Source organism: Hyaena hyaena, unplaced genomic scaffold (genome assembly GCF_003009895.1).
Source record: "Hyaena hyaena isolate Hyena2069 unplaced genomic scaffold, ASM300989v1 scaffold_652, whole genome shotgun sequence".
NCBI lineage: Eukaryota > Metazoa > Chordata > Mammalia > Carnivora > Hyaenidae > Hyaena > Hyaena hyaena.
Genome location: NW_024081284.1, coordinates 273,384 through 298,833, shown reverse-complemented (window position 1 = coordinate 298,833; position 25,450 = coordinate 273,384). Strand labels below are relative to the sequence as shown.

The following is a 25,450-nucleotide window of genomic DNA, read 5'->3' as shown; positions in this document are numbered from 1 at the left end:
CCCAACTTAACTACGCAGAATTCCTCTGTTGGTTTTTGTGGGGTAAGCTCCTGCTGGCACTGACGCTGTCTCCCGGGGGTGGCTTAGGCATCTCCCCGCCCCCCACCCCGCTTCTGGATGTTGTGCGTGATTCTTTGGAAAAAGAAGTCCTTGTGTGCGCTGAACTCAGCATAACAACAGACAAAGATCACGCATTCGTTAGCAGAGGCTCTTACACTGTTTACGACGACGTTTTGCCCTTCGGAAACTTACAGTCTGGTTGAGGCAGAGAACATGGCTGGGAAGGGAGCTGCTTCGCTGGAGCTGAGAGCTAGTGCAGTGAGGCTGGTAAATACGAGGCAGGGAGGCCAGTGTGCGTTCTTCAGAGGACATGAAGGAAGTTCAACGGGAGGCTATGCCTTTGAGGGTTTTGCGATTCATGCGATGGTTACTGAGGTGGAGGCGTTTCAGTGGAAAGCGTGGGGTGAGAAGGGAGCCAGGGCAGCACGGGAGACTCTAGAAGGCGAACCTGGTTAGACGGGGGTGTCAGGACAGGTCTTCTCCAGGGACGTGGCCTCTAGACAAAAGCTCCCCATCATGACACTCTTCGATCTCCTAGAAAGCAGACTCGAAATTGCATTTCCACGCTCTGACTTAGAAAAATGACGGGAGAGCTTGCGTCTTTCCACAGCGCTCCGGAATCGGCCCCTCCGCCCATGCATCTGCTCATTCGGGTCTCCATTCAACACCTATGCATTGAGCACTTCCGTGCCAGGAGCTACTGCCCTGTAGCCGTGAACAGACATGGTTTCAGACGTCACAGAACTTTCGTTCCAGTGCTTGTGTGTGTAGGGAGGCAGGAGAATGGGGTAGGCGGACTGTCAACCTCTGAACAGATAGACATTTTCAGATGGTGATACGCACTGTGAGGAAGAGAGAATGTAGCAGGGCGCTAAGTGATATAAAATTCTCTGAGACCTTAATGACGTAAGGGAGCCAGTCCTAAAGGCGGGGCAGGGGAGGGAAGAGCCTCGGTGGCAGAGGAAACAGTCACGAAGGCCTTGCTGGAAAGCCTGGCATGCTGGCGTGTGAGGAGGGCAGGACGAAGGCCAGAGTGGTCCGGGATGAAATTGCAGAGGTGCGTACAGTCGGGTCATACAGACCATGATGGGAGTTTGGATTTTATTCCTTGATGGGATACCATCTGAGGGTTAGAAGAGACTGATATTGCTTGACTTTTATGTTTATTTTTACTTTGAGTTGGAGAGAGAGTAGGGGAGGTCGGAGAGAGGGTCCCAAGCAGGCTCCACGCTGGCAGCGCAGAGCTCGACATGGGCCTTGGTCTCAAGAACCGTGAGATCATGACCGGAGCCGAGATCAAGAGTCAGATGCTTGGGGCGCTGGGGTGGCTTAGTCGGTTAAGCGTCTGACTTTCGCTTAGGTTATGATCTCGCGGTTCGTGGGTTCGAGCCCCGTGTCGGGCTCTGCGCTGACTGCCAGCTCAGAGCCTGGAGCCTGTTTCAGAGTCTGTGTCTCCCCCTCTCTCTGATCCTCCCCTGCTCACGCTGTCTCTCTCTCTCTCCTAGAAATAAATAAAAATATTAAAAAAAAAAAGTCAGATGCTTAACCGACTGAGCCGCCCAGGTGCCCCATGTTTGACTGACCTGAGAAGTCACTCTGCGTGCGGTGTCTGCCGAGAAGCGGGTTGGGGAAGAACAGAGGCAGGGGGCTGTGGGGTGGCTGGACCCGGGCATGCGCTGCAGGTGACCTGGGCAGGTGGCTGCAGGGGAGATGGACACCTGTGACCATTCGTCCTTGAGTATGTGGTAGCTGCTGTCACTGAGTGATGCATTCATCCGACAGGCATCCCTCAAGTGCCCGTTGTGTCCTGGGTGTGGTGTTAGTGCTCGTGCGGAGAGGAAGCTAGAGGCTCCGGAGAAAACACCAAGTGTATGGAGCTTACCTTCTAGAGGAGGAGGAAGAGAAACAAGACACAGGGCATTTGATATTAATCAGGGTGAGCTGGAGGAAAAAAACATCAAGGAATGGGGCGGGCGAGCGAGGGGTGCGGTATCTCTGGGCGGTCAGGGCAGCTCTTCTAGGAGCTTCTCTCTGAGCAGAGCCCTAATGTGCCTGCCAGTTTGCCCCGAACCTGTTACCCGGCGAGCGAGTGACGGCGGCGAGCTGCATGACGAGACCATCTGTGGTCAGTGATCCCAAAGTCACGAACTTGGTTTTTAACAGAAGGATTCATTTATTCCTGTCCTTTAATTAATTGGGTCCCTGGAGACTGTGCATGTTTTTAAGATCATTAACTGCTTGGCCCCGAGTGAGGTGGGCGGGAAGGGGCTTAGGGGGGGACCCAGCTCAGGACTTTGGGAACCACTGCCAAGTCTGCACCCTCTAATTTGCGATACAAATCAAAGGTGATGCAGAACTGGGTTTTTTATTAATTCATTTCTCACCAGGCTTTCTAGGAGTTGCTCTATTGAAGGGGGGTGGGGGTGGGGGCCTTGATCGAATTTAGTAAAAATATAAAAGGTGGTGGGGGGGGAAGCTGCTAGAGTCTGCACAGGGGACCCCTGCTGGTGTGTAAGTGCCTAGGACACCAGCATCTACCCTTGCGGTAGAGAGTGCGGGTGATGAGGGCTCCTGGGCTCATGTAGACCCTTCTGGAACAGCTAAGGAACGCCCCGGGCAGAGCAGGACAGAAAGCCATTCCTTCCACAGACTCCTAGTTCTGGGAGAATCAGACATGAGCCCATGGAAAGTAATTTTAACACGCAGTTCTAGCCTTGAAAACAAAAGGAAAATATGAGTGAATTGTGATAAATTCTATTCTCCGTGAAAACCCACCCCGTCAAACGGCCGAGCTGCGGTGTAGCAGCCGGGACGCACCGCGTAGGGTCAGGGCGGCCCCTAGTGGCAGATGTGCGAACTCAGAGATTTGAAAGCTAAAACCAGAGACGGAAAGTTCTTGTTACTACCTTGTCGCTGATGTATCTTGTGATGAGTAGTTTACAGGTTCAAATAATATAATTGCTAAAGGTCTGGTAAAAAAAAAAAAAAAAAAACACACAACTAACACGATTATCCGTGTATCACAGAGTCACCGTGAAGCAAGATAAATTCCAGATGCCCCCAAAGCTCCATTTTGCCTTTTGGGAAACTGAGTCCAGGGTGGATACAAGGGCTTTTTTGCACACTTGCCGTCAACTAGATTCACAAGTGAGAGAAGCGCCAGCCTGAGTCTGGGTCTCCTTACCTGCCTAGAAGTCTCCCTCTGGGGTGCGTCCCTGAAAGTCACCCGTGGCAGGGGCTCTGCGGTGAGGCTCCCTCACAAAAATACCTGAAACTTGGCACCTTAAGGCCTCTGTGCCTTTGGCAGCTGATCACGGGGGCTGGGAATGCGTTTCCCGTGGTCATGATGGAAGCCCGAGTGAGTGGCTCTTGATGGAAAGAGCCTAGGGAACTATTTTTAAAAATCCGGTTTCAGAAGAGTGAGGGCAGATGGATGGTTCTTGTCAAGTGTTTTTGTTTATCCGAGGCAGAGGACTGCCCTTCCCGTCAGATGGGCTGGCGTGTGTGGGCGAGAGGCTGGGCCGGGTCCAGGTACCGCAGGGCATCCAGCGTTTGCATGGGACACGCTGTAAAATCCACGCCTTACTGTCAGGTGTAAACACCCAATTTGTCACTTCCAGGTGGCCGTGTCAGAGCATCATGCCTTTTTACAAATACCCGTAGTGCCTTGGCATCAGGAGGCTTCCGTGTGGTGGGAAAATCAGACCTGGGCAACCTTGAGAGAGTTAACCCCCTTTATCTGTAAAATGGTGACAATAATACCATGTTCGTGACAAGTGGGTACTTAGCGTGTAAGAAGTACTCAGCACTACCGTTTTCTCTGTAAGAGATCCCACAACTCCCCTGTTACCGAAGCCCCCCAAATAGCCACAACTCTCTATTTGTGTATCCACGTTATAAGTCACGTGTGGGTCTCAAAAAAAGAAAGGAGAATCCCTCTTTCCATTTCTTTACCCTCTTGCCCTCTTTAATTTTATTTATACATCACCTACAATTTATATACTTGTGAATAAGTATGAATCTACATAATTTGCATAATTTTTATTTTTGTGTGTCATTATTATATATTCATTTCATATCATTAGCATTTTATTATTTATTTTATTTTTAAAGATTTTATTTTATTTTTAAGTAATCTCTACACCCAGCGTGGGACTTGAACTCACAACCCTAAGATCAAGAGTTGCTTGCCCTCCGGACTGAACCAGTGAGGCGCCCCCACATTGTTAACACTTTAGATGAATTAACATTTTTTCTTTCTTTCTTTCTTTCTTTCTTTCTTTCTTTCTTTCTTTCTTTCTTTCTTTCTTTCTTTCTTTCCTTTTAAAGACAGGTATTTAAATTGTTTCTAGTCTTCTCTTTACAAAACAAATTCTTCCCTTTATTCCAGTTTAGTTTAGTTCTTACCAAGTGCCTGGTGATCAGTCAGTATTCAATAATTGGATACGTGGGTGTCAGTTACCAAAGGCATGCCTTATATTGTTGGAATTCACCAGTCTTTCTTTTTTCTTTTTCTAAAAATTTTCTTTAATGTTTATTTTTGAGAGAGAGACACACACACACGGAGTGTGAGGTGGGAGGGTCAGAGAAAGAGGAAGACACAGAATCTGAAGTGGGCTTCAGGCTCTGAACTGTCAGCACAGAGCCTGACCTGGGACTGGAACTCACAAAGGTGAGATCAGACCTGAGCCGAAGTCAGACGCTTAACTGACTGAGCCACCCAGGCGCCCCCCACCAGTCTTTCTTGATGTTCCAAAATCATCCTTTTGAGTGTCCTTCTCAGAAATGTAAATCAGAACTTCCTGTACAGTTAACAAGAGAGCTGGTTTTTATTTATTTTTATTTTTTAAATGTTTTTTATTTATTTCTGAAAGAGTGAGAGAGATACAGCGTGAGCAGGGGAGGGTCAGAGAGAGAGGGAGACACAGAATCTGAAACATGCTCTGAGCTGTCAGCACAGAGCCCGATGCGGGGCTCGAACCCACAAGTCGTGAGATCATGACCTGATCCGAAGTCGGACGCTTAACCAACTGAGCTACCCAGGCGCCCCGAGAGCTGGTTTTTAAAATCCTGTGAATCCCAGGCACTCCAAAATGGGGCTTCCCTCATTATACCCCCTTTGTGAAAATGACTTCTCCCAGACAGATGTAGAAGGCCATACTGCCAAGACCCAGAGAGTTCTTCTACACTCAGTTTCATCTTAATCCTCATAAGTTTAGCGGTGTCTCTGAACATTCCAGCAGGCTTGCTAGAAGGTTCACTCTGCTCATCCGAGGCTTTTAAAGTTTTAAAATCTTGGGATGAATAGACTCGACTGAACGTAGGTGGGGATATGAGACCTGGCTGGTGGTTTTGGAATTTCCACTGCATTCATGTTAGCTGTCTCTTCTGCCAGGCAGCCTCTGGCCTTGTGAGAAGGAATCATTGGAGAAGAGGGAAGAAAAAACCAAATACTCTGGTTGCAGTTAGTGCAATAATTAAATGGAAACCTATGTTTAAATTGCAGCTGGAATGGAAAATTAAATTATGCAAAGGAGTGTTATGGATTTGGACAAGTTTTCATACTGTTAATAAATCTATGCATAATTCATTTTCTTGTAGGCTACGACAAAATAGCATAAATAACTTCATTTGTAAGGCTGTGAATTTTTCTATTCTTAATTGGGTGATGGCTAAAACCATTTAAACGCTTCTGGATGGCTGAATATATAAATGTTGAAAATGAGCAGTTATAATAGGTTTCTAGGCAGATTTGTTTATTTAATATTACTACATTTATTTTCAGATCCTAGTGTGGTGCAGATGTTGCATAAAAATTTACCCAATATGGTGTGAGTTTGATATGATTTTTAAGAAAAAGATATTAACACTGCTCTTGGAGGAGATACTCTGATCCTTCCTGAATAAATACTGCCTGATAAGCACTGCGCTAGTTATTTTATAAATGTTACCATTTCCTTCTCGTGATGGACCCGAAGGCAGGCACGTCGGTCCCTCTCCACTGCTGAGGAAACAGGGTCAAAGAAGGTATGAGCTGGTCAGCCCAGGGTCCCGTAGGTGGTTAGTGGCTGAGCAGTGGCTCTGAGCCAGGTACTCTGCTCTCTAAACCTTTCATTCTTTCTATACCTGCGGAGCCTCGCACCTTATGCACGCAGGTGGGTTTAGCATCCGAGCATCCAAGAAACCAAGGTGGGCTTGTCAGGAGGCAGTTTCTTGCTGTAGCAATGGCCACGCAGTGGCTGAGTGTGAACAAAACTGTTTGGTGGCTGCTTGTGGTAGCCACTCCTGTGGTGGTTATGTGACCCCCCCCCCCCCCCCCCCCCCCCCCCCCCCCCCCCCCCCCCCCCCCCCCCCCCCCGCCAGGAGCTGTTTTTAGGTCAGTGACGGGAGCCCTTGAAACCCAGCCTCACCTTCGTGGTAAGGAGCCTGCTTTGCACATGCAAGGTCTTCATCTCCAGAGGCGCTGCCAAATGTGTGATACTTGGTGGCTGCCTTGCCGGGGTGTGGTCTTAGGTCGCTTGTGTTCGGGGCACTCTGGATTCGTGATCCCCAGGGAGCGCGGCAGTCACTGGCGAACGAGTAGGGATTTGAGGATTTTTACAAGCACAGCGTGCGTCTCCTTGGATGACGGCACCTGCGTGTTCACGGTGACCGCTGGTTTAGGAGGTATTTCTAGACTGGCTGTTCGAGCCGAGGGCTGTCGTGATTCCTCAGCCAATAGGTAGTTGCTGATTCTTCCAGAAGGCACAGAACCAGAGGACGGTAAGGCAGCGGCTTGCTGGCTTCCATGACCCCATTTCTTCCTCTCTGCAATGGGGCGAAACAGCGCCTGTCTCCCAGGGTTGTGAAGGCTGAAATAATTTTATGGAGTGTCTGGTACCTATTACATATTCAGCACTTTTTAGCTATTATTTTAATTTTTCTGCCTCTGTCAGACCCTTCCTCTGGCACTAGGAAAAGTAAACGTGGATGTTAGGACGGAGACTGGGGAGTCAGCAGAATGCATTCATCTCGCGCCCTGTTTATTACCACTGGCGGGTGACTTGAATGGACTAGGATTTGCTTTGGGATTTCATTAGCCAATGGTAAGGGTCTAATCTTTTGCCACTTAGGGAAATGATCGTCAGTCCAAGTCAACAGTTGGGTCCAGTGACAACACATCCCCAACGCAGCCCCCGAAGAGGAAAGGGAAAAAAGAAGAAGCGAATTTGGAAAAACCCAAAAAAGGGAAACAAAATGTGAAGTTAAAGAGTTCATCACAGATAATTCCAAACAGTGGTAAGTTTATCCTTGCTATTATGACACTGTTTTCATTGATTCTCCTCTTAAGGCTGTGATACGATTTTAATTCTTAAATGGTTCCGTTTGCTTCTCTGGACCCACAGAAGATACCTCTGACCGCCATGCGGGAGGGTTTTCCGAAAATGAATTTCTGTGTACAAAAGACTCTTCTGTTTTTCCTGCTAAATTTCTGTTTATAATTAGAGGTTGTGTACAAGGATACAGGTTTTGAGGTAAAATATTTCTGTGGCGGACTTGTATCAAAGAAAAAGGTAAACTTTGTCATCCTTTTCTTCTGTTGAAAGTTTGGTTGACATTTTTACCAACTACTATTGACATTGGTCTCTCTCTCTTGTGTGTCTACAACTCTCGTCCACATCGATCATGAGTTACTGTTACTCACAGATCCCTTTCTCCAAAAAGATGTTTAACTAATTTTGCTGATATCTAAGAGGACACTACAGAACTTCACCCGTAGACAGTATGTGCCCAAATTGGTTCTGTATCTTGCATTAGCAGGTGAGAGATGCCATAAAATAATTAAAAAAAAATGTTCATCCATGCGAGATTTGTGCAATCACAATGGTGAACTTTCACGGTGGTTTTTGGGAAGATGGCTCTTTGTGGTCTCATTCCAGGCGTCGTGTTGGCGGGGCAAGCCCGCGGGCGTGGCGGGGTGGCCAGGCGGAAGGTCTGCTCCCCTCTCACCCCGGGATCCACCCTCACACTGCAGGGGGTCAGGCCGGGCACCCAGGAAGACGGGGGGATGGGCCGTGGTTTGGGGTTCATGGCCGGCTGGGAGCGTCAGCTTATTTCGAGGTTGACGTGAAGAGTCATGTTAGAATTCCAGCTGACGCGGGTCCCACGGCTGAGAGGACACAGGGACGTGTAGGGGTTCAGAGCACGTGCCGCAGGTGGTGGAAGAGTCCTCAGGAAGCAGCGGGGGACTAGCGGAATGGGCTGCGTGACTGAGCCAGTGACAGACGGGAGGGGACGGAGGGGGCTTGACCTCTTCAGAGGTTTCAGTGACCAGCTGGGGATGGGAGTCCTGGATTCTGGTGATGGTTCTGCTGTGGACCTCGGTCAAGGCTCTTGACTTTTGGGGACCCCAGCAGCCATCTGCATAGTGTGGGTTCATATTAAGATTTTGCTTTAGGGGCACCTGGATAGCTCAGTCAGTTAAGCATCTGACTGTTTTTTTTTTTTTTTTCTACTTTATTTATTCGGAGAGAAAGAGAGACAGATTGTAAGTGAGCAGGGAGAAGCAGAGAGAGAATCCTAAGCAGGCTTCTCATGGTCAGCACAGAGCCCGATGTGGGGCTTGAACTCACACCATGAGATCATGACCTGAGCCGCCCAGGTGACCCGACAGATGTCCATTTTAAAGACTTTCGATTTAGTTGTTTCTAACAGGAAAGGGAACCTTTATCTTGTTTCCCATCTGCAAAGACCTGGAATCACAAGGCTGTGTCAACACTTCCCTCTTTTGCTGGAAAGTGACCTTTATTAAAGAGTTAAATGATCAGGGGCGCCTGGGTGGCTCAGTCGGTTAAGCGTCCGACTTCAGCTCAGGTTATGATCTTACTGTTCATGGTTTCGAGCCCGGCGTCGTGCTCTGTGCTGACAGCTCAGAGCCTGGAGCTGCTTTAGTGTCTTTGTCTCCCTCTCTCTCTGACCCTCCCCTGCTCATGGTGTCTCTATCTCTCTCTCAAAAATAAATAAAATAAAATATGAAAAAAAAGTTAAATGATCAGTATTTTTGCTTTTGTAGAAATTTGCGGTTTCCAGCAACAATTGTACCTGTGTGTGGTTGAATATAAACCGTTGAATGTTGAAGTGAGTTATTTTTTTTTTAAAGCGCCAAGAAAAGGTAGAAGCCTACGGTGTTCTTCCCTCGTGTTTGGAGAGCCTGGCTGTTGTTTTAGAGAACTACCCATTTTAAGTGTTGATGTTCTGAGGACATTTTATTATTTTATTGTTATTATTTTTTGAATGTTTACTTACTTTTGAGAGAGAGAAGGAGGGAGGGAGGGGTAGAGTGAGAGGGAAACACAGAATCCAAAGCAGGATCCAGGCTCTGAGCTGTCAGCACAGAGCCCGATGTGGGGCTTGAACTCACCAACTCTGAGATCATGACCTGAGCTGATGTCGGATGCTTAACCGACTGAGCCACCCAGGCGCCCCCTATGACATTTTATAACGCATGGACTGTAGGTTTCTAACTGTTAGATCTCATTGTTATGTGGAACAATGGCTGGTGTCTTTCAAGTGACAGTTTTGGGGAGTGGATTTTTTTGTCCCCAATAAGAAACCTATATGATCCATCTAAGTGTCTTAGGTACGTATAAGTGTACATTAAGAGTTGAGATGAAGCATTTTGTATCTTTTTATCTTGATAGAAAGAACATATAACCTGGAAAATGAATCTTGGCTTCCCAAAACAATTTTTTCCAGGGAAAATGAAAAGATTTTGTGTGGTTCACTAGATTAAATCATCACTTGACAATCGTAAAGATATTCGTGTTAAGTCTGTAGTTTTGAAAATTGAGCTATTTCCCCCTATCAGATATCCCTCCAGATGTCTTTGACTATCAAAATTTCCAGGTTATGATATTAAATCTCTCTCTCTTTTTCCATTCCTTAAGTCAACTTTCTTATTCATTTGCTATTGCAATGGCTTTTTGCTTTAATGCTGTCTATTCTAGTAATTAGAACCAAGCCTTTGGATAGTCCTATTTCAAGGGGCTCTTATTCTCTAGAAAAGTAAAAGCAAGAGGCCCCGTAAGCAAAATGAAGGTCCGTGGTTAGTCAAGGTGAGTACAAAATGCAAGAATTTAATGCCATAGTGCATATTTGAAAGTTGCTGAGAGAGTAGGTATGAAAAGATCTCATTACAAGAAAAAGTCTTTTTTTTTTTTTTTTTGTAACTGTGTATGGTGACAGATGTTAACTACACTTATGGTGATCATTTTGTAACTTATACAAATATCACATAAAACATACAAGCAAGAATTTGATGTTAAAGATGAAAGTTTTTTTTTTTTTCTACTTAGTAGTATTTTAAATTTGGAATTAAATAACTGACTTAGTTTTCTTTCAAAGCGTTACATTTTAGAGTGAGGATCAGTTCATCTCCTATCATACGTTAAATTGTGTACATTTTTGATCCAGGGTTTGTTACCCATATTCTGTTCTCATGTTACTTCCAAAAAACAGACTTGGGAGGCTATTTTGATTTTTATTGTGATTCAGACGGTAACGTACATGTTGTCTTTCTTTTACTGTTGATGGTTACTGATGCTCTGGTGTCTGATGCTGTGTGAGCGAGCAGTGCTGATGTCTGTCTGTAGATGGCAATCTGGCTCTAATTTTATGTCTTTTGCGTTTACTTTTCTTTCTCTGTTTTTTTTTTTTCCTTTCTGACTCTGTTTCTTTCTATAATCGTAAAGCTTAATAATTCAAGCAGAGCTGTGACATATTTCTTCAGGGAAACAAATCCCATTTTCTTTTGGTAGCCGAGATGCAAACTAAGATTGGTTGGTGATTGATGAAGTTGGGTGTGAAATGCATTTTTAGTGCCACATTTAAATACTGGCTTCCCTGGCCAGTGTGTTTTCCGTCCGCTTTCCACTTGACTTGTGGTGCCTGGAGATAATGTTTCAGAGCCTGTTAACTAGCTACACTTTCTACCATGAGCAAAGCAGTAACGATGATTGTTTTGAAATAGTATTTGGGGATTGATTATATTCATTGATATTTTAAATATTGTCTGCATGAAGAAAAATTACTGTCTTTAGAACCATTGGGACACAGCAAGTATAGTGAATTTAGGGCTTCTTAGAAATCTCAGACAGGCTGCCAAGAAAATAGCCTGGTCCATGTTGCTCTCACTTATGTGGTGCTGACAATTGTAAACACTTCTTTAAAGCAGAATTTTCAAATGTAAGCAAAAGCCAGACTTGCTTCTTTCATACAGTGTTTGATTCTCTTTCTGTTTGCACGTGTGTGTGTGTGTAGGTGTGTGTGCGTGCGTGCACACACACACACACGCCCACACACACACACAGTCTAGAATCTTCTTGATGCAGCTCCCAGCTTGTTTGCAGCATCGTCCTGTGATAGTTCCTAAGGAATTTGCCACGTGGACTCCTGATGGGTGCTAGGGAGCAGGTGTGGTGCCGGGGGGAGCTGTGTGACGTCATGACCTTGCTGGGCGACTGCCCTTGAGTTTTCTAACAGCTACAACCTGCACACGGTTTGCTGCGCTTCCCCCAGCACGAAGCGTCCGTGCAGTCCGTCCTCACGGTCAGATCCAAGGCACTGGAACTTGAGCTGATGAATCAGCTGGGGCGCTCGCATGTGACTCCCGGTCACAGGAGGCTTTGAAGGGACAGGAAGGACATTTCCAGATGAGCTCCCCCGAGCCTCAGCCTCTGCGGGGGATCGTGCATTCGAGGAACGCATGTGAGAAGGAACCAGGGTGAGTTCTTGAAACAGGGTGCTGGTTTCGTTTGAGATTCTGTGGTAAGAATCAGGATTGCTCGGTGTCTGGTGCCGTCCACTCCCTTGTGACGGGAAACGCAGGCTTTTCGTTCCCACGTTGACGGTGACTTCCCTTACGGACAGTGTGGACATGGGATTGGCTCAAAGTTTACCACATGCAGTGCTCCTGTAATAAACGTGTGTAAAACAAGCGCTTCTCCACATCTCAGCGGCCCTCGTTGGCTTGACCTATGGTACAACAATTCTACTACAGAGGGGGTTTTAGTAATTTCTAGAAGTTTCGTTATAGGACCCAAGTCCTATTAATAAAATGTAGTTTAGGGATGTACAGTTTGCTGTTCACCTTAGTGCTGAGAGACTGGAAGATTTAAGTCTGGCTGAATACCAGTAAGATGTTGGTCTTTGAGAGGAGAATCTTTTTTTTTTTTTTTTTTTAAATGTTTTATTTATTCCTAGGAGAGAGAGAGACAGCGTGAGCAGGGAAGGGTCAGAGAGAGAGGGAGTCACAGACTGAAACAGGCTCCAGGCTCTGAGCTGGCAGTCAGCACAGAGCCCGACGCGGGTCTTGAACCCACGAACCGCGAGATCATGACCTAAGCGAAAGTCGGATGCTCAACCGACTAAGCCACCTAGGTGCCCCAAAAGAGGAGAATAATTTTAAAAAAGATTCTTTTCATGTCCTGCTTTTTTTTTTTTTTTTAATGTGTATTTTTGAGAGAGAGAGAAAGACAACACAAGCAGGGGAGGGGCAGAGAGATGGAGACACAGAATCCAAAGCAGCTCCAGGCTGAGGCTCTGAGTCCGATGTGGCTCCATTAGCACAGAGCCCGATGTGGGGCTCAAACTCACGAACCACGAGGTCATGACCTGAGCTGAAGTTGGATGCTCAACCGACTGAGCCACCCAGGCGCCCCTTCATTTCCTGCTTCGTTACACACTTTGTACACTAGATGGAGAATCCCTCTGAGGAAAGCATATTTTCACAGCTGATAGAGGGTTGAGGCCTCTGCAGGAAACTTCTTTTGGGGGCTGTTTTTTTTTTTTTTTTTCGTAGCCCAGGGATGGAATGCGAAGACACTTCTTTGTTTTCACGAGGAAGAGTTTGTGAGCTCTTGAGTTACATAGATGTTTCCAAACCTTTGGAAGATTTTACTCCACAAAGCTCTGTACAACCTAATGCACGTTGTGTCTTGCCCTTGCGCGTGTGCACGTTCCCTGCCGCGTGCGCTGACGTGTCTGGTGGGAAGGTGAGCTAGACCTTTCGTTTCAGAATGCCGGGGACCTGGGCCACCCTGCCCCCGGAGCATGCAGGGCTGCCCTCCGTCGGGTTTCTGACGTCGGCCAAAGAGGTTGAGGGCGGGGATCCCACTGCCTGGGCGTGGGTCTGAGGAAGAATATGAAGTTTGGGGGGCGGGACACTGAGGCCTGGGAGTGGGTGCTCGTACTGCCGGATCCTCTTCAGGAGCAGGATGTTGGGAGTGCCCCACCTCCATTCCCCCCTGGCTTCAGGCTTTGTTTGGCTCGCCAGCCTCCCTTCTGTACGTAGGGGCCGCCCTCTGTCGTGTGTCGGGCCTCTTTCCTCCTCGGCCCATCCGCGCCCCGGCAGATCCACAGTAGTTCCTTGATTCTGCTTATCTCCTCAAAATGTTGCTTGACAGGTGAGGATCTGAGAAACGGACTTGAGTGCAAGCAGGTCATTTGGGAGGTGATTCCAGAAAGCACAGGCAGGCCTTACAGGAGAAGGAGGGCTTACGGGGGGCGGGGAGGGGGCTCTTAAATAGCTTCCTCCGTGGGCAATTGGGGCTCAGTCGTGCTGGAGAGAGTGTATGATACACACCTCAGAACTGTCGGTGTGGGAGTGAGGACCCTGTGATGTCTGCCTGCCAATTCCTGTCCTTCATTGGTTGACGGTGGTCCTTGGAGGATAAACTCCCTGGTGCTCTGGCCTGTCCACACTCAGGCTGAATGAGCCTCTGTGGCCAGAGAAAGGCCTCAGGCAGAGTCAGAAACTTGGGGTGGAAAGGCCTGGAAGTATATGGGAACTGCTCATTGAGGTGCAGTAGACTTCCGGGTTGGGCTGAGAGGATGAGGGCAGGACTTCGTGGAGGTATGGGAATCTTCTAGAAGGCCTGCCATGGACCGGGAGCAGGAAAATGTTGCACTTGACAGTCTTTGATGGTAGACAGAGGGGACAGCCTTGAGAAATATGTAGGAGACAGAATGAGTGTGACCTGAGGTCATGTGGGAGGGGTGAGAGGCTAAGTGGGACCCAAGGAGGCATGGAACATATTGGCCTGAGTGGATGGCTGGGTCATTAACTTTCGGGGAAGGTGCACACGAGGAGAGAGTGACTGTGCATGCTGAGGTAAAGGGACCTGTCCGGCAGCTGGTGGAGGTGTGTATGGATCGGCTGGAAGTGGAAAGACTTGTGTAGACGTCCTTCTGGAAGTCATCAGTTGATGGGTGAGCGCCAAAACCGAGTGATGGAGAAGGACCCCTGGGTGGAGGGGGGCGGAACCCATGGGCTTAGAGGAGAAGGGGAGACCTTGGCCCTTGAAGAGCAAGTTCAGAAAGAGGATGGGAAGATGTAGGGAAGAGCAGATACCTGCATGGCACTCATACCACTAATTAGCTTACTTGTCTTACGGAGCAAACGCTGAGGGATGGGTGGTTTTCGCAGATGGAAACCCTCATTTCCATTAGAAAGGTTCAGGATTCCCCAGTCTGCGGCAAACCAGAAGGCATTTAATAAATGACATTTAGTTCCAAGGTGTCACAGCATGTGAGCCAAGGTCCTCTGCCCTCAGTCTAGAGTTTTTCCTGTGATTGCAATGGCCTTCATCAGACTTTGTAGTTGTCTAGAGCCCAAGTGCGTTGGAGAGATTCTGTGTATATTTTATACAAAGCTAAGACCAAACAGAAGGCGCGAAGCCCGACGCAGAGCAGTGCGATGTCTTCCGTAGAAGGGACCCTGTGTGGCGTCGTTCACCTGTATGGCCAGCACTGGTACGAGATGAAAAAACACGGACATCTCAGATTGAAAACAGAGAGAGTCATTATGCTCAGTAATTGAACACCGAAAAATAATAGCAAGAAAATTGATTCAAACTGTACTTAATGAGGGATATGAAGGAGATGAGGGTTGAAAATCCTGAAATTGTTTTCCGTAAGCAGTGAACACGCTGCAGTCTGAATGTGAATGACCGTTCCTCTCTGACTATAAAATTACCGAAAGGATCCGGCTCAACGTTCCCATGGCAGACTAGCCCAAGGATGTATTAGCAGCAAAAGGGAACAACAGCTGGGTTTCTTCATCACCAGAATGAGGGCCGAGGTTCTCAGTAATTCCCCTCTAATTCTGGACCGAGTGCTGTGGCTGTCATTTCTCTGAGAGACAAGACGTGTGACCATGCGGGACAGAAACAAAGGAACCGATGACCACCATTGCCGATAGACGGTCTTCAGATTTCCTCGGGTGCCTTCTGACCTAGCACGGTGGAGATTTATTACATTTTCAGTCTGGTAAGGTTTGGTACCGAAAACCGAGTTCCAGATTTCACTAGTCCAGCACTGGGTAACCTTTATTTAGATGGACGGGTTCACCCTTTAGGGATTTTTATTTTCTCAGCAAGCCTCAGACAGAAGGGACAGAGGAATCAAGTTTCTTTGGTAGCTGGATGGATATAAAGCAGTTTTTCCATTGATGAGGCAGGTTTTTTTGTTTGACTTTTAGAAATTTAGTTGCGAGAACAATCCGACTCTCCTTGGACTTTATTCCCAGGGCCACCCCAAGGTTATCATTTAGAAGCATGATTATGGTTATTTAGCATTTTATATAATGATGGAGTGTTCATTGAAAATGAAGGAGAAAGCACTTGTGTAGCAAGTGCCTAAAGAGGCAATACCTGTGTAAGGAGACGTGTCGTTTGGTCTGGTCTCTGAGTCAGAAGTGAAGGGTTGGGCACTTGGAATCCAGGAGCCAGGGGGCCGGGAGGCACCTCTAGTTCACTCACGCTGCCCTTGGAAAGCTGCCTTCCTGCTTCCTTCCCTTTCCCTTCAGAGACTCAGTCGCTACTCCAGTCTGACGCCCAAAGCTAGAGTGTTTGAAGCATGATGAAGGTCACTGGGGCTAGAGAAGGGTAGGAGGGGAGAGAGGAAAAAGGTCAGCTGGGCAGACGACATCACTTTTTCTAATAAAATTAAAAACAGAACTAAAAATGAGATTCATCATTCATTCTCTTTCACCCCAGTGAGCTCCTGGGTTAATCTTCCTCTGCGGTGTTACGCAGTCAGCATTGGTGAGTGATGTCCTGGAGGAGAGGCGTAATAATGGGGGAAAACATGGCCTTCTGCTCAGGAAGGTTAACATGGGGTTGGAGAGGGGGCGCCTGGCCAGCTCAGTCAGTGGAGCAAGTGACTCTTGATCTCAGGGTTGTGAGCTCAAGGTCCACTTTGGGTGTAGAGATTACTTAAAAATAAAATCTTTAGTTAAGTGTCCGACTTCGGCTCAGGTCATGATCTCACGGGCTCAGGTCATGATCTCACGGTTTGTGGGTTCAAGCCCCACGTCGGGCTCTGTGCTGACAGCTCGGAGCCTGGAGCTGCTTCAGATTCTCTGTCTCCCTCTGTCTCTGACCCTCCCCTGCTCACATGCTCTTTCTCTTGCTCGCTCGCTCTCTCTCAGAAATAAAACATTAAAAAAATTTTAAAAAATCTTTAAAATAGGGTTGGAGACTCAGAAGTATCTACGTCACAGTAAGAGAGAGGCAAGATGTGGCTTTGAGAATGGGAGGGGGGCTGAATCTAATCACTGAGGTTGGGAGGTGGTATTTATTTGAGAGAGGAAGTTCTGGACATAGAATTTGAGGGGGGCAAAAAAAAAAAAAAAAGGAAAGGCAGGACTGAGTTTGGCATTTAAATCTCTAGTGCATTTTAAAGCCAGAGTAGTTAAATATGAATTAATCTTCCAAATTAGAGTAGTGATTTCATTTAAGATGAACAAGGAAGAGGAGGGATTGTTCAGGAATTTGTTTATTGGATGGTGGAGGGGAGCTTTTCCATCCCTGATAGTTTAATCTTCAATGTTATTTTTAAATCCTTTCTCAGACCAGCTCAGATGTTCCCATGTACTTTTCTTATCATTGTAATAGTGACAGTGAACATCACTGTTTATGCTGAAGGCTGTTGCCTCCTCCCTTCCAACGCTGAAAATTGTGACTTCTCTTAACAGTGACTACGAGGCTTTAATTTTCATTGTCATCAATCCCTCACTAAAAGGTCCTTCACACACTGTCCACAGCATCCTTATGGACATGACACTGGAAATTGTTTGCAGGCTCAACCACTCTTCTTACGTCAAGGCCCATATTTCTACCTGCAGTGGACCCTTGAACAACGAGGGGCTTGGGGCTGCAGTTGAAAATCCAAGAACTTGGGACACTCTAAAAGCTTTGCCAGTAGCCTATTGATCGAACCCTTATGGATAACCTGAAGAGTCCAGCAATATGTATTTTGTATACACATTATATACTGTATTCCTATGATAAAGTAAGCCTGAGAAAGGAAAGGGTTATTAAGAGAATCATAAGGAAGCTAAATATTTATACAGTACCGCACAGTATTTATCTAAAACAAAAATCTGAGTATAAGTGGACCCGACACAGTTCAAACCTGTGTTCTGCGAGGGTCAGCTTGACTTCAAGTTTCTTTTTTTCTTTTAAAGTTTATTTATTTATTTTGGGGGAGGGTGAGAGACAGAGAGGGTGAGCAGGAGGGGCAGAGGGAGAAGGAGAGAGAGAATCCTAACCAGGCTTCCTGCTGTCAGCGCAGAGCCTGACCGACACAGGGCTTGAACTCCCAAACCGTGAGATTACAACCTGAGCCAAGATCAGGAGTCAGATGCTTAATTGACTGAGCCTCCCAGGCGCCTCTGTACCTGAAATTTGTACCTTGATTTCCCCACAGCCCCCCCCCCCCCAACATGTGGTAAACAAAATGTTATCCAAACTTTATTTGCTTAGTTTTCCCTGCATTCCCTGACTTAGGGTGTCATCCAGCCTGGGGTAATCTATGTGTGTGTGGGGGGGTTATATAGTCAGTCTGCAGCGATAATTCAGGGCAGGAGTGGTCCCCACCTTTTCCGGGGAAGGGAGGTCAACACACCCCGAAGCCCAAGGAGCATGAAGACTGAAGGAAAAGGCTGACAAATCCAGTCTGAGGAGAAATGGTTTATCCAGGGGACTTAGGGACAGAAGCGTGTCTTGCGTGACCCCACCTCCAGTGAGACCTGCTTTGATAACCTTGACGTCTTGGAGCACACAGGAGGGCTGCCTGGAGGAGATGTTGGAGACTCACAGTGGTCCTACCGCCAGTGTAGACGGAGGACATTGCGCCCCAAGGGTGTGGCTAGACAGAAGGAATGTATGTGTCGGGGGTCGGGGAGGCTTCAGGTCCCAGCGTGGTCACCATGGCGATTCGTCCAAGATGGCGTTAGTCAGCCTCCTACGCTGCCGTCCCTTTCTGAGGCCCTTCCCGTCATCACCCCTCCCATCATTTGAATCTTGTTGACTTTAGAGTCTGCCTAGGTTTTTCCGTGTTCCTCTCCCTCTGTATCCAGTCAGGACCAACTGACATTGGTCCCACCTTCTCATAATCTCTTGAATCGGGCCTTCCTCACCATTCCTGAGTGAGGCCCCCTATTTTCCACGCAGACGACTGCGGCCTTCTAGATGGTCTCCTGAGCTCCCTCCTCGGTGACGCTTCACAGTTCTGCCAGAGACGCAGGAACTCTTCTGAGGAGGTTCCTTTGGAGGCTTCCCACCTGCACGGCCTCTCTTCCACTCTCCTCTTCCACTGGCCCTGGAGGATTGTTTAGAGTTTGGTTGTATTTTCGTGTGTGCCTGGAACACCCAGTTTCCCATCAACTCTGTTCTCCCCAGGTCTCCCTGTGGAACCTTCTCTTCTGTAAAATCTGCCCGCCCCGCCAGTGTTGCGCCGTGGCTGAAACTTCTGTCCTTGGGGCCTTCTTCTCCGCTGGCCCGTGGACCGTTTCAGAGCCAGGATCCTCCTCACCATCGCCCCACTCACCGTTGCGAGCTCATCGTCTCCCACATAGTTAACTCTCTGTGAAGCCGGGTGAGACAACGCCTGGACTTTCTGAACAGTGTAGGATTTCTTCCTTCCTTCTTTCCTTCTTTCCTCCCTCCCTCCCTTCCTTCCTGGCTTTTATTTGAACTTGGGCATGGTGTTGTTGATGAGGTTTCCTACTCAGGGTTAGCTTGATGGAATCCGTTTGCTAATCAAATGTTTCAGCGTGGCATAGGCGTGCACCCTGGTGAGGCAAAGCACATCTATAGCCCGGGAAGGAGAGCCGTGTTACTCAAATTCAATGTGAAGTCATACGTTGGAGACGAGACTGCTTACTCGACTTGAGAAGTCAGTATTAGTGCTCAGGTACAGTATATGGCTGTGTGTGGGGAAAACTGAAAAATTTATCTTGCTATAATTTAATAAAGATACACTGCATTTTTCAGGGTTGATAACAGTCCCAAGAAGATGCCACTAAAAAACCCAGAGGCTATTAAAACCAGAGTTGATGAATTTTCCTCTATTTATAATGTGAAATTATTCTTTGTGTAATGCTCTCTACAGGCTATTGGTTTTTCCATTATTAGAGGATTTAAAAGCCATTTTGGACTAAAGATTATTTACATTTCTAATTTCTCTCATTAAATGATGGAGCGTAACTTTAAGTGGTGCCCCCACACCCTGGAACTAAATTTTACAAAGGCTGTGTGCTCAGCCTCTTGATGAATCCCTCTCCTGTCCACACACAGGCTCAGGCCACTCACTCTGCTTTATTTATTTTTCTCTTGGACTCTATTCTTTTAGACTTTAACCAGCAGAAATATACTAACTTTTGGAGATCCTTCTCTAAAAATTTAAAATATTTATTTTTGAGAGACAGAGCATGAGCAGGGGAGGGGCAGAGAGAGGGAGATACAGAATCTGAAACAGGCTCCAGGCTCTGGGCTCGAACCCACGAACCGTGTGATCATGACCTGAGCCGAAGTCGGTCGCTTAACCACCTGAGCCACCCAGGCACCCCTGACATGGACATGCTTTTAAACATAATCTTTGTATTCACACACACATAGAGAAGAGCGCTCAGGTCGTAAGTACACACCTTGGTGAATCTGGACGAGGCGAGCAGAGCTGTGTAGCCAGCAGCCAGCTCGGGAAATAGAACATCACCAACTTGAGGTCTTTTATTTTTTTCCTGACACCAGATACCCGGTGTCTTTCCCAACACCATTTTTCCAGCGCCAGCTGGGTGTCCTACTGTTGTGTCCAGAGTCAGTGCCAGGCTGCAGAGGGTGCGGGCCCCACCCCACCAGACAGCGCTCACGTCAGATGCCGGCTGCCACGTTACTCTCCCCTCTGTCCTGCGTCGTCCCGAGTCGGGTTTTGAAACGCGCCTCTCACCATTTGATAACTTGCTAAAACAACTCACAGATCTCAGCAAAGTACTTCACTGGGGTGCCTGGTGCCTTGGTCAGCTTAGCGGTTAGGCGGCCGTCTCTTGATTTCAGCTCTGGTCATGATCTTACAGTTCATGAGATCGAGCCCCGTGTCAGGCTCTGTGCTGACGGTACAGCATGTGTGTGCGCGTGCCCTCTCTCTCAAGACAGGTAAATAAACTTTTAAAAAAGGAAAAGTACTTTAATCACCAATGCAGATTTATTATAAAGGATACAACCCTAGAACAGCGATCTCGAAGAGGTACTTAGGGCAAGGTGTGCTGGAAGGGCGTAGAGCTTGCCCCTCTTTATGTGCCACTTTCCCAGCATTTTGATGTATTTACAAACCTAGAAGCTCTCCAAACCCTGCCATTTAGGTCATTTAGGGTTTAAAACATTTTTTAAAAAAATTTATTGTCACAATAGCTAACATACAATGTAGTCTTGGCTTCAGGAATAGATTCCCAGGGTTCATCGCTTACATACAACACCCAGTGCTCATCCGAACAAGTGCCCTCCTCAGTGCCCATCACCCATTTCCCCCTCGCCCCTGCCCACTCCCCACTGTCAGCCCTTAGTTTGTTCTCTGTATTTAAGAGTCTCTTAAGGTTTGCTTCCCTCTCTGTTTGTATCTTATTTTTCCTTCCCTTCCCCCATGGTCTTCCGTTAAGTTTCTCAAATTCCCCATATGAGTGAAATCATATGATATCTTTCTCTAACTGACTTATTTCACTTAAAATAATACCATCCAGTTGTTGCAAATGACAAGATTTTATTCTTTCTGATTGCTGAGTAGTAGTATTTGTATACATACACCACATCGTCTTCATCCATTCATCAGTTGATGGGCATTTGGGCTCTTTCCATATCTGGCTACTGTGGATAGTGCTGCTGTTAACATTGGTGTGCATGCGCCCATTTGAAACCCCTGTATCCCTTGGATAAATACCTAGTGTGCAATTGCTGGGTCGTAGGGTTGTTCTATTTTTAATTTTTTGAGGAACCTCCGTACTGTTTTCCAAGGCTGCTGCACCAGTTTGCATTCCCACCGTAGAACATTTTTTTTAAGTAGAGTTGATACACAATATTACATTAGTTTCAAGTGTGCAACACAGTGATTCAACTTCTCTACAAATTGTGCTGTGTTCACCGCAGGTAGAGCTACCATCAGTCACCGTCAGTCACCACACGGTGCTATGACAGTATCCTCATTTAGGGTTTTTTTTGGCAGCTTCATGATGTAGGCATGACTGATTAAACCATTGGTCATTGATGATGAACTCAATTCCCAGCCCATCTCCCTTCCTTGGAGGTTGGGGGATAGAGGCTGAAAGTTCCAAACTTTGTTTTTTAAAATTTTCTTTTAATATTTACTTATTTTTGAGAGAGAGAGTTGGGGAAGGGGCAGAGAGAGGGAGACAGAGGATCCAGGGAATCCCAAGCAGGCTCTACGCTGTGAGCACAGAGCCCAATGTAGGGCTCGACTGCATGAACCATGAGATCGTGACCTGAGCTGAAATCATGAGTTGGATGCTTACCTGACTGAGCCACCCAGGAGCCCCCAAAGTTCCAAACTTCTTTCTTTCAGTTAGTTAGGAGATTAATTTTATTACCTAGTTGGAGGGCTCTGAACATCATTCATGCATCAAGTAGCCTTTTAAAAAAAATCATGTACACTGTTCCCAGTCCTGAAGAAGGAGGTGATCCCTGGTCTCAAGGATCTGCTGTGTAGTAGCAGTAAGAGGTTAGTAACATTTCCTGGCATGCTTTGCTATGTGACTGATGAGGTAGCTGACTAGCCGAAGTATTTGACGGTGCTGTTCTGTGTCCACTGGTTTTCCTCACGTTCATGCCGTCCTGTGGGGTTCACAGGAAAGGTAGTATTTACATTTGGGTCCTGAGCCTGAGACAGTTAACTGAATACCGAAGGTCACACAGGTGTTAAGTGGCAGAGTTAGAGTCTCTTATGGTTTCCCCCCTCTCTGTTTGTATCTTATTTTTCCTTCTTCTCCTGTGTTCATCTGTTTTGTTTCTTAAATTCAGCACATGAGTGAAATCATATGATATTTGTCTTACTCTGCCTGACTTATTTCATTAGCATAATACAATCTGGATCCATCCACGTTGTTGGAAATGGCAAGATTTTGGTTTTTTGATCGCTGAGTAATATTCCATTGTGTGTGTGTACTTATATATGTGTGTGTGTATGTGTATATATGTGTATATGTGGGTGTGTGTATATATATGTATATATGCACCACATCGTCTTTATCCATTCATCAGTCAATTGAAAGTTCCAAAATTTAATCAAAGCTTGGTCTTTCTGTTGACCAATCCCCTCCTGAAGTACCCAGGTGTCTGCGAAGAGTCACCCCATTAAACAAAACACACCCCTCTGACTCTCATCACTCAGGAGCTCTGTGTCAGCAACCAGGGGCAAAGACCAACCCTCTCCCATTTACCCACAACTAGCAACATGGAAATCCCGCCCCCTCTACCCCGCCAAAGACCACTCCTTGAAGAAGACCATTATCCTGAATTCTACACATATGTGTATCCTGCACTCATCATAGATGAGTTTTTCTTGTTCTTCAGCTTTTCAAAATGGAATTATATGCTGCATTGTAACATTTATGTGTGGCTTTCATTCAAAGGTACGTTGGTGAGATTCATGCATTTTGTTGCACTTAACAATCATCATCGTCTTTGCAATGTAGTTTTCCATGGTGTTACATGGCACTATTTATGGGTTTTGTGGCTGATGCCTTTTTGTGTTTTCCCAGTTTGGGGTCTCAGAGAGTAGTGCTCCTATAAACATTTTTCTATTTATCCGTTGGTGAACATATGTAAGTACTTCTGTTGAATTCCTGGGTCACATGAAGTGTAGATTCCATTTTCAGTAGATATTGCCAAATAATGTGCCAAAGTGTTGTACCCAGTTCATGCCTGCACTAACAGTGTAGGAGAATTCTACTTGCTATACAGCCTCCCTATCGTGCATTATTATCCGTTAAAAAAATTGTAGCCATTCTAGTAGATGAGTAATGGTATTTCCTTGCAATTTTAGCTTGCATTTTCCTGATGACTAACAAAGTTGAGTTCCTTTAAATTCATCTTTTGGCCATTTTGAGATGTTTTTTTATTAAGTTTCCCTTCAAGTCTTGTGTCCATTTTTCTGTTGGATTGTCTGCCTTTCTTCATATTGATGTGCAAGAGTTATTTATATTTGACTCATTTGTTGAATATGTGTATCAAAAATACCTTCTGCCAGTGGGTGGATTGTCTAGTTACTCGCAATGATTTCTCTTGTGGAATAGAAGTCTATAATTTTGAGAAAGTCTAAGCCATTCATTTTTTTCTTGAGCAGTAGTATTTTCTTGTTAAAAAAGTCTTATGTATCTCAAGGACTTCTATGTTTTCTTTTGGAAGCTCGATTGTTTTATCTTCTAATGTTAAAGCTGCTTTCTATATGGAGTTGGTTTTTGAATATGTTGTGATGTAGGGGTCAAAATTAGTTTTCCTCCATGTGGATATCTAGTTGGTGCTGTACAATTTCTTGAAAATTCTACATTCTTACCTTTGCCTTAAATTATACATTTATCTATATATGAATCTGTTTCTGTGCTTTCTGTTCTGTTCCTTTGACCTATATTGTCTTTGTGCCACTGGCTTGACCATTTTAGCTTTATTGTAAATCTTCATATTAGGTAGTGTAAATCCTTCCTTCAGCTTATTTTGTTCTGCTTTGAGACTGTCTTCTCTATTCCAGGCCCTTTATTTCATAGGTGCTTTAGAATCAACTTCCCATTTACACAAAAACGCCTGCTGGAATTTTGATTGGAATTGAACTGAATCTATAGACCAGTCTTTTTTTTTTTTTTTTTTTTTTTAAATTTTTACATTTATTTATTTTGAGACAGAGAGAGACAGACAGCGTGATCAGGTGAGGGGCAGAGAGAGAGGGAGACACAGAAGCTGAAGCAGGCTCCAGGCTCTGAGCTGTCAGCACAGAACCTGATGCGGGGCTTGAACCCGTGAGCGAGATCATGACCTGAGCCGAAGTCAGACGCTCAACTGACCGAGCCACCCAAGCGCCCCTAGACCAGTCTTCAAAATAATGAGTCAGTGAGGCGCCTGGGTGGCTCAGATGGTTATGTGACCAACTCTTGATTTCAGTTCAGGTCATGATCTCACATTCGGGAGAGTAAGCCCCGTGTCGGGCTCCATGCTGAGCGTGAAGCCTTCTTGGGATTCTCTCTCTCTGCCCCTCCCCTGCTCATGCTTTCTCTTTCAAACTAAATAAATAAACATTAAAAAATAAAATAGTGAATCAAATAGTACATAAGCATAATCCTATCTCCTTTCTATTTATTTCTTTTTTTTCAGTTTTCTGTATGTTCTGTATGCATCTCTTTTATTAGATTTATTCATAGATACTTAATAGTTTTCAGTGATATAAATTGTTTTAAATTTTTATTTTCTTTTTTAAAATAATTTTTTAAAACGTTTATTTATTTTTGAGAGACAGAGACAGAACATGAATGGGGGAGGGGCAGAGAGAGAGGGAGACATAGAATCCGAAGCAGGCTCCAGGCTCTGAGCTGTCAGCACAGAGCCTGATGAGGGGCTTGAACCCACAGACCATGATCATGACCTGAGCTGAAGTCAGACACTCAACCGACTGAGCTACCCAGGCGCCCCTAAATTTTAATTTTCTAATTATTGGTTGCTGGTATATTAGAACTACCGTTGATTTTATATATTTGATGTTATTTCTGATAGCATTACTAAATTCAATTATTATAATAGTTTCTGTGGTTTCTTTTGGATTTTCTAAACACCGTATCATTTCACTTACAAACAATGACAGTTTTACTCATTTCCACTCTCACAGCCTTTTCTTTACTTTTTTGTAGTAGAAAACTGAATAGAATTAGTGAGGGCAGACATCTTGACTTCATCCGCAACTCCAGGGGGAAAGTTTTCAGTATTTCACCGTTAAGAATAATGTTTGTTCAGGGGCGCCTGGGTGGCTTAGTCGGTTAAGCATCCGACTTTCGCCTAGGTCATGATCTCGCGGTTCGTGG

At 45.9% G+C, this 25,450-nt stretch overlaps 1 protein-coding gene across 1 annotated transcript in view; it reads left to right on the top strand.

Annotated features, from left to right (window-relative positions):
* Nucleotides 1-25,450, top strand: part of DCDC2 (doublecortin domain containing 2) — a 164,614-nt gene that overhangs the window by 62,069 nt on the left and 77,095 nt on the right. Inside the window, exon 7 of the mRNA XM_039216724.1 lies at nucleotides 7,173-7,338. Within this exon, the coding sequence (XP_039072655.1) occupies nucleotides 7,173-7,338 (166 nt within the window). The remainder of the gene's footprint in view (nucleotides 1-7,172; nucleotides 7,339-25,450) is intronic.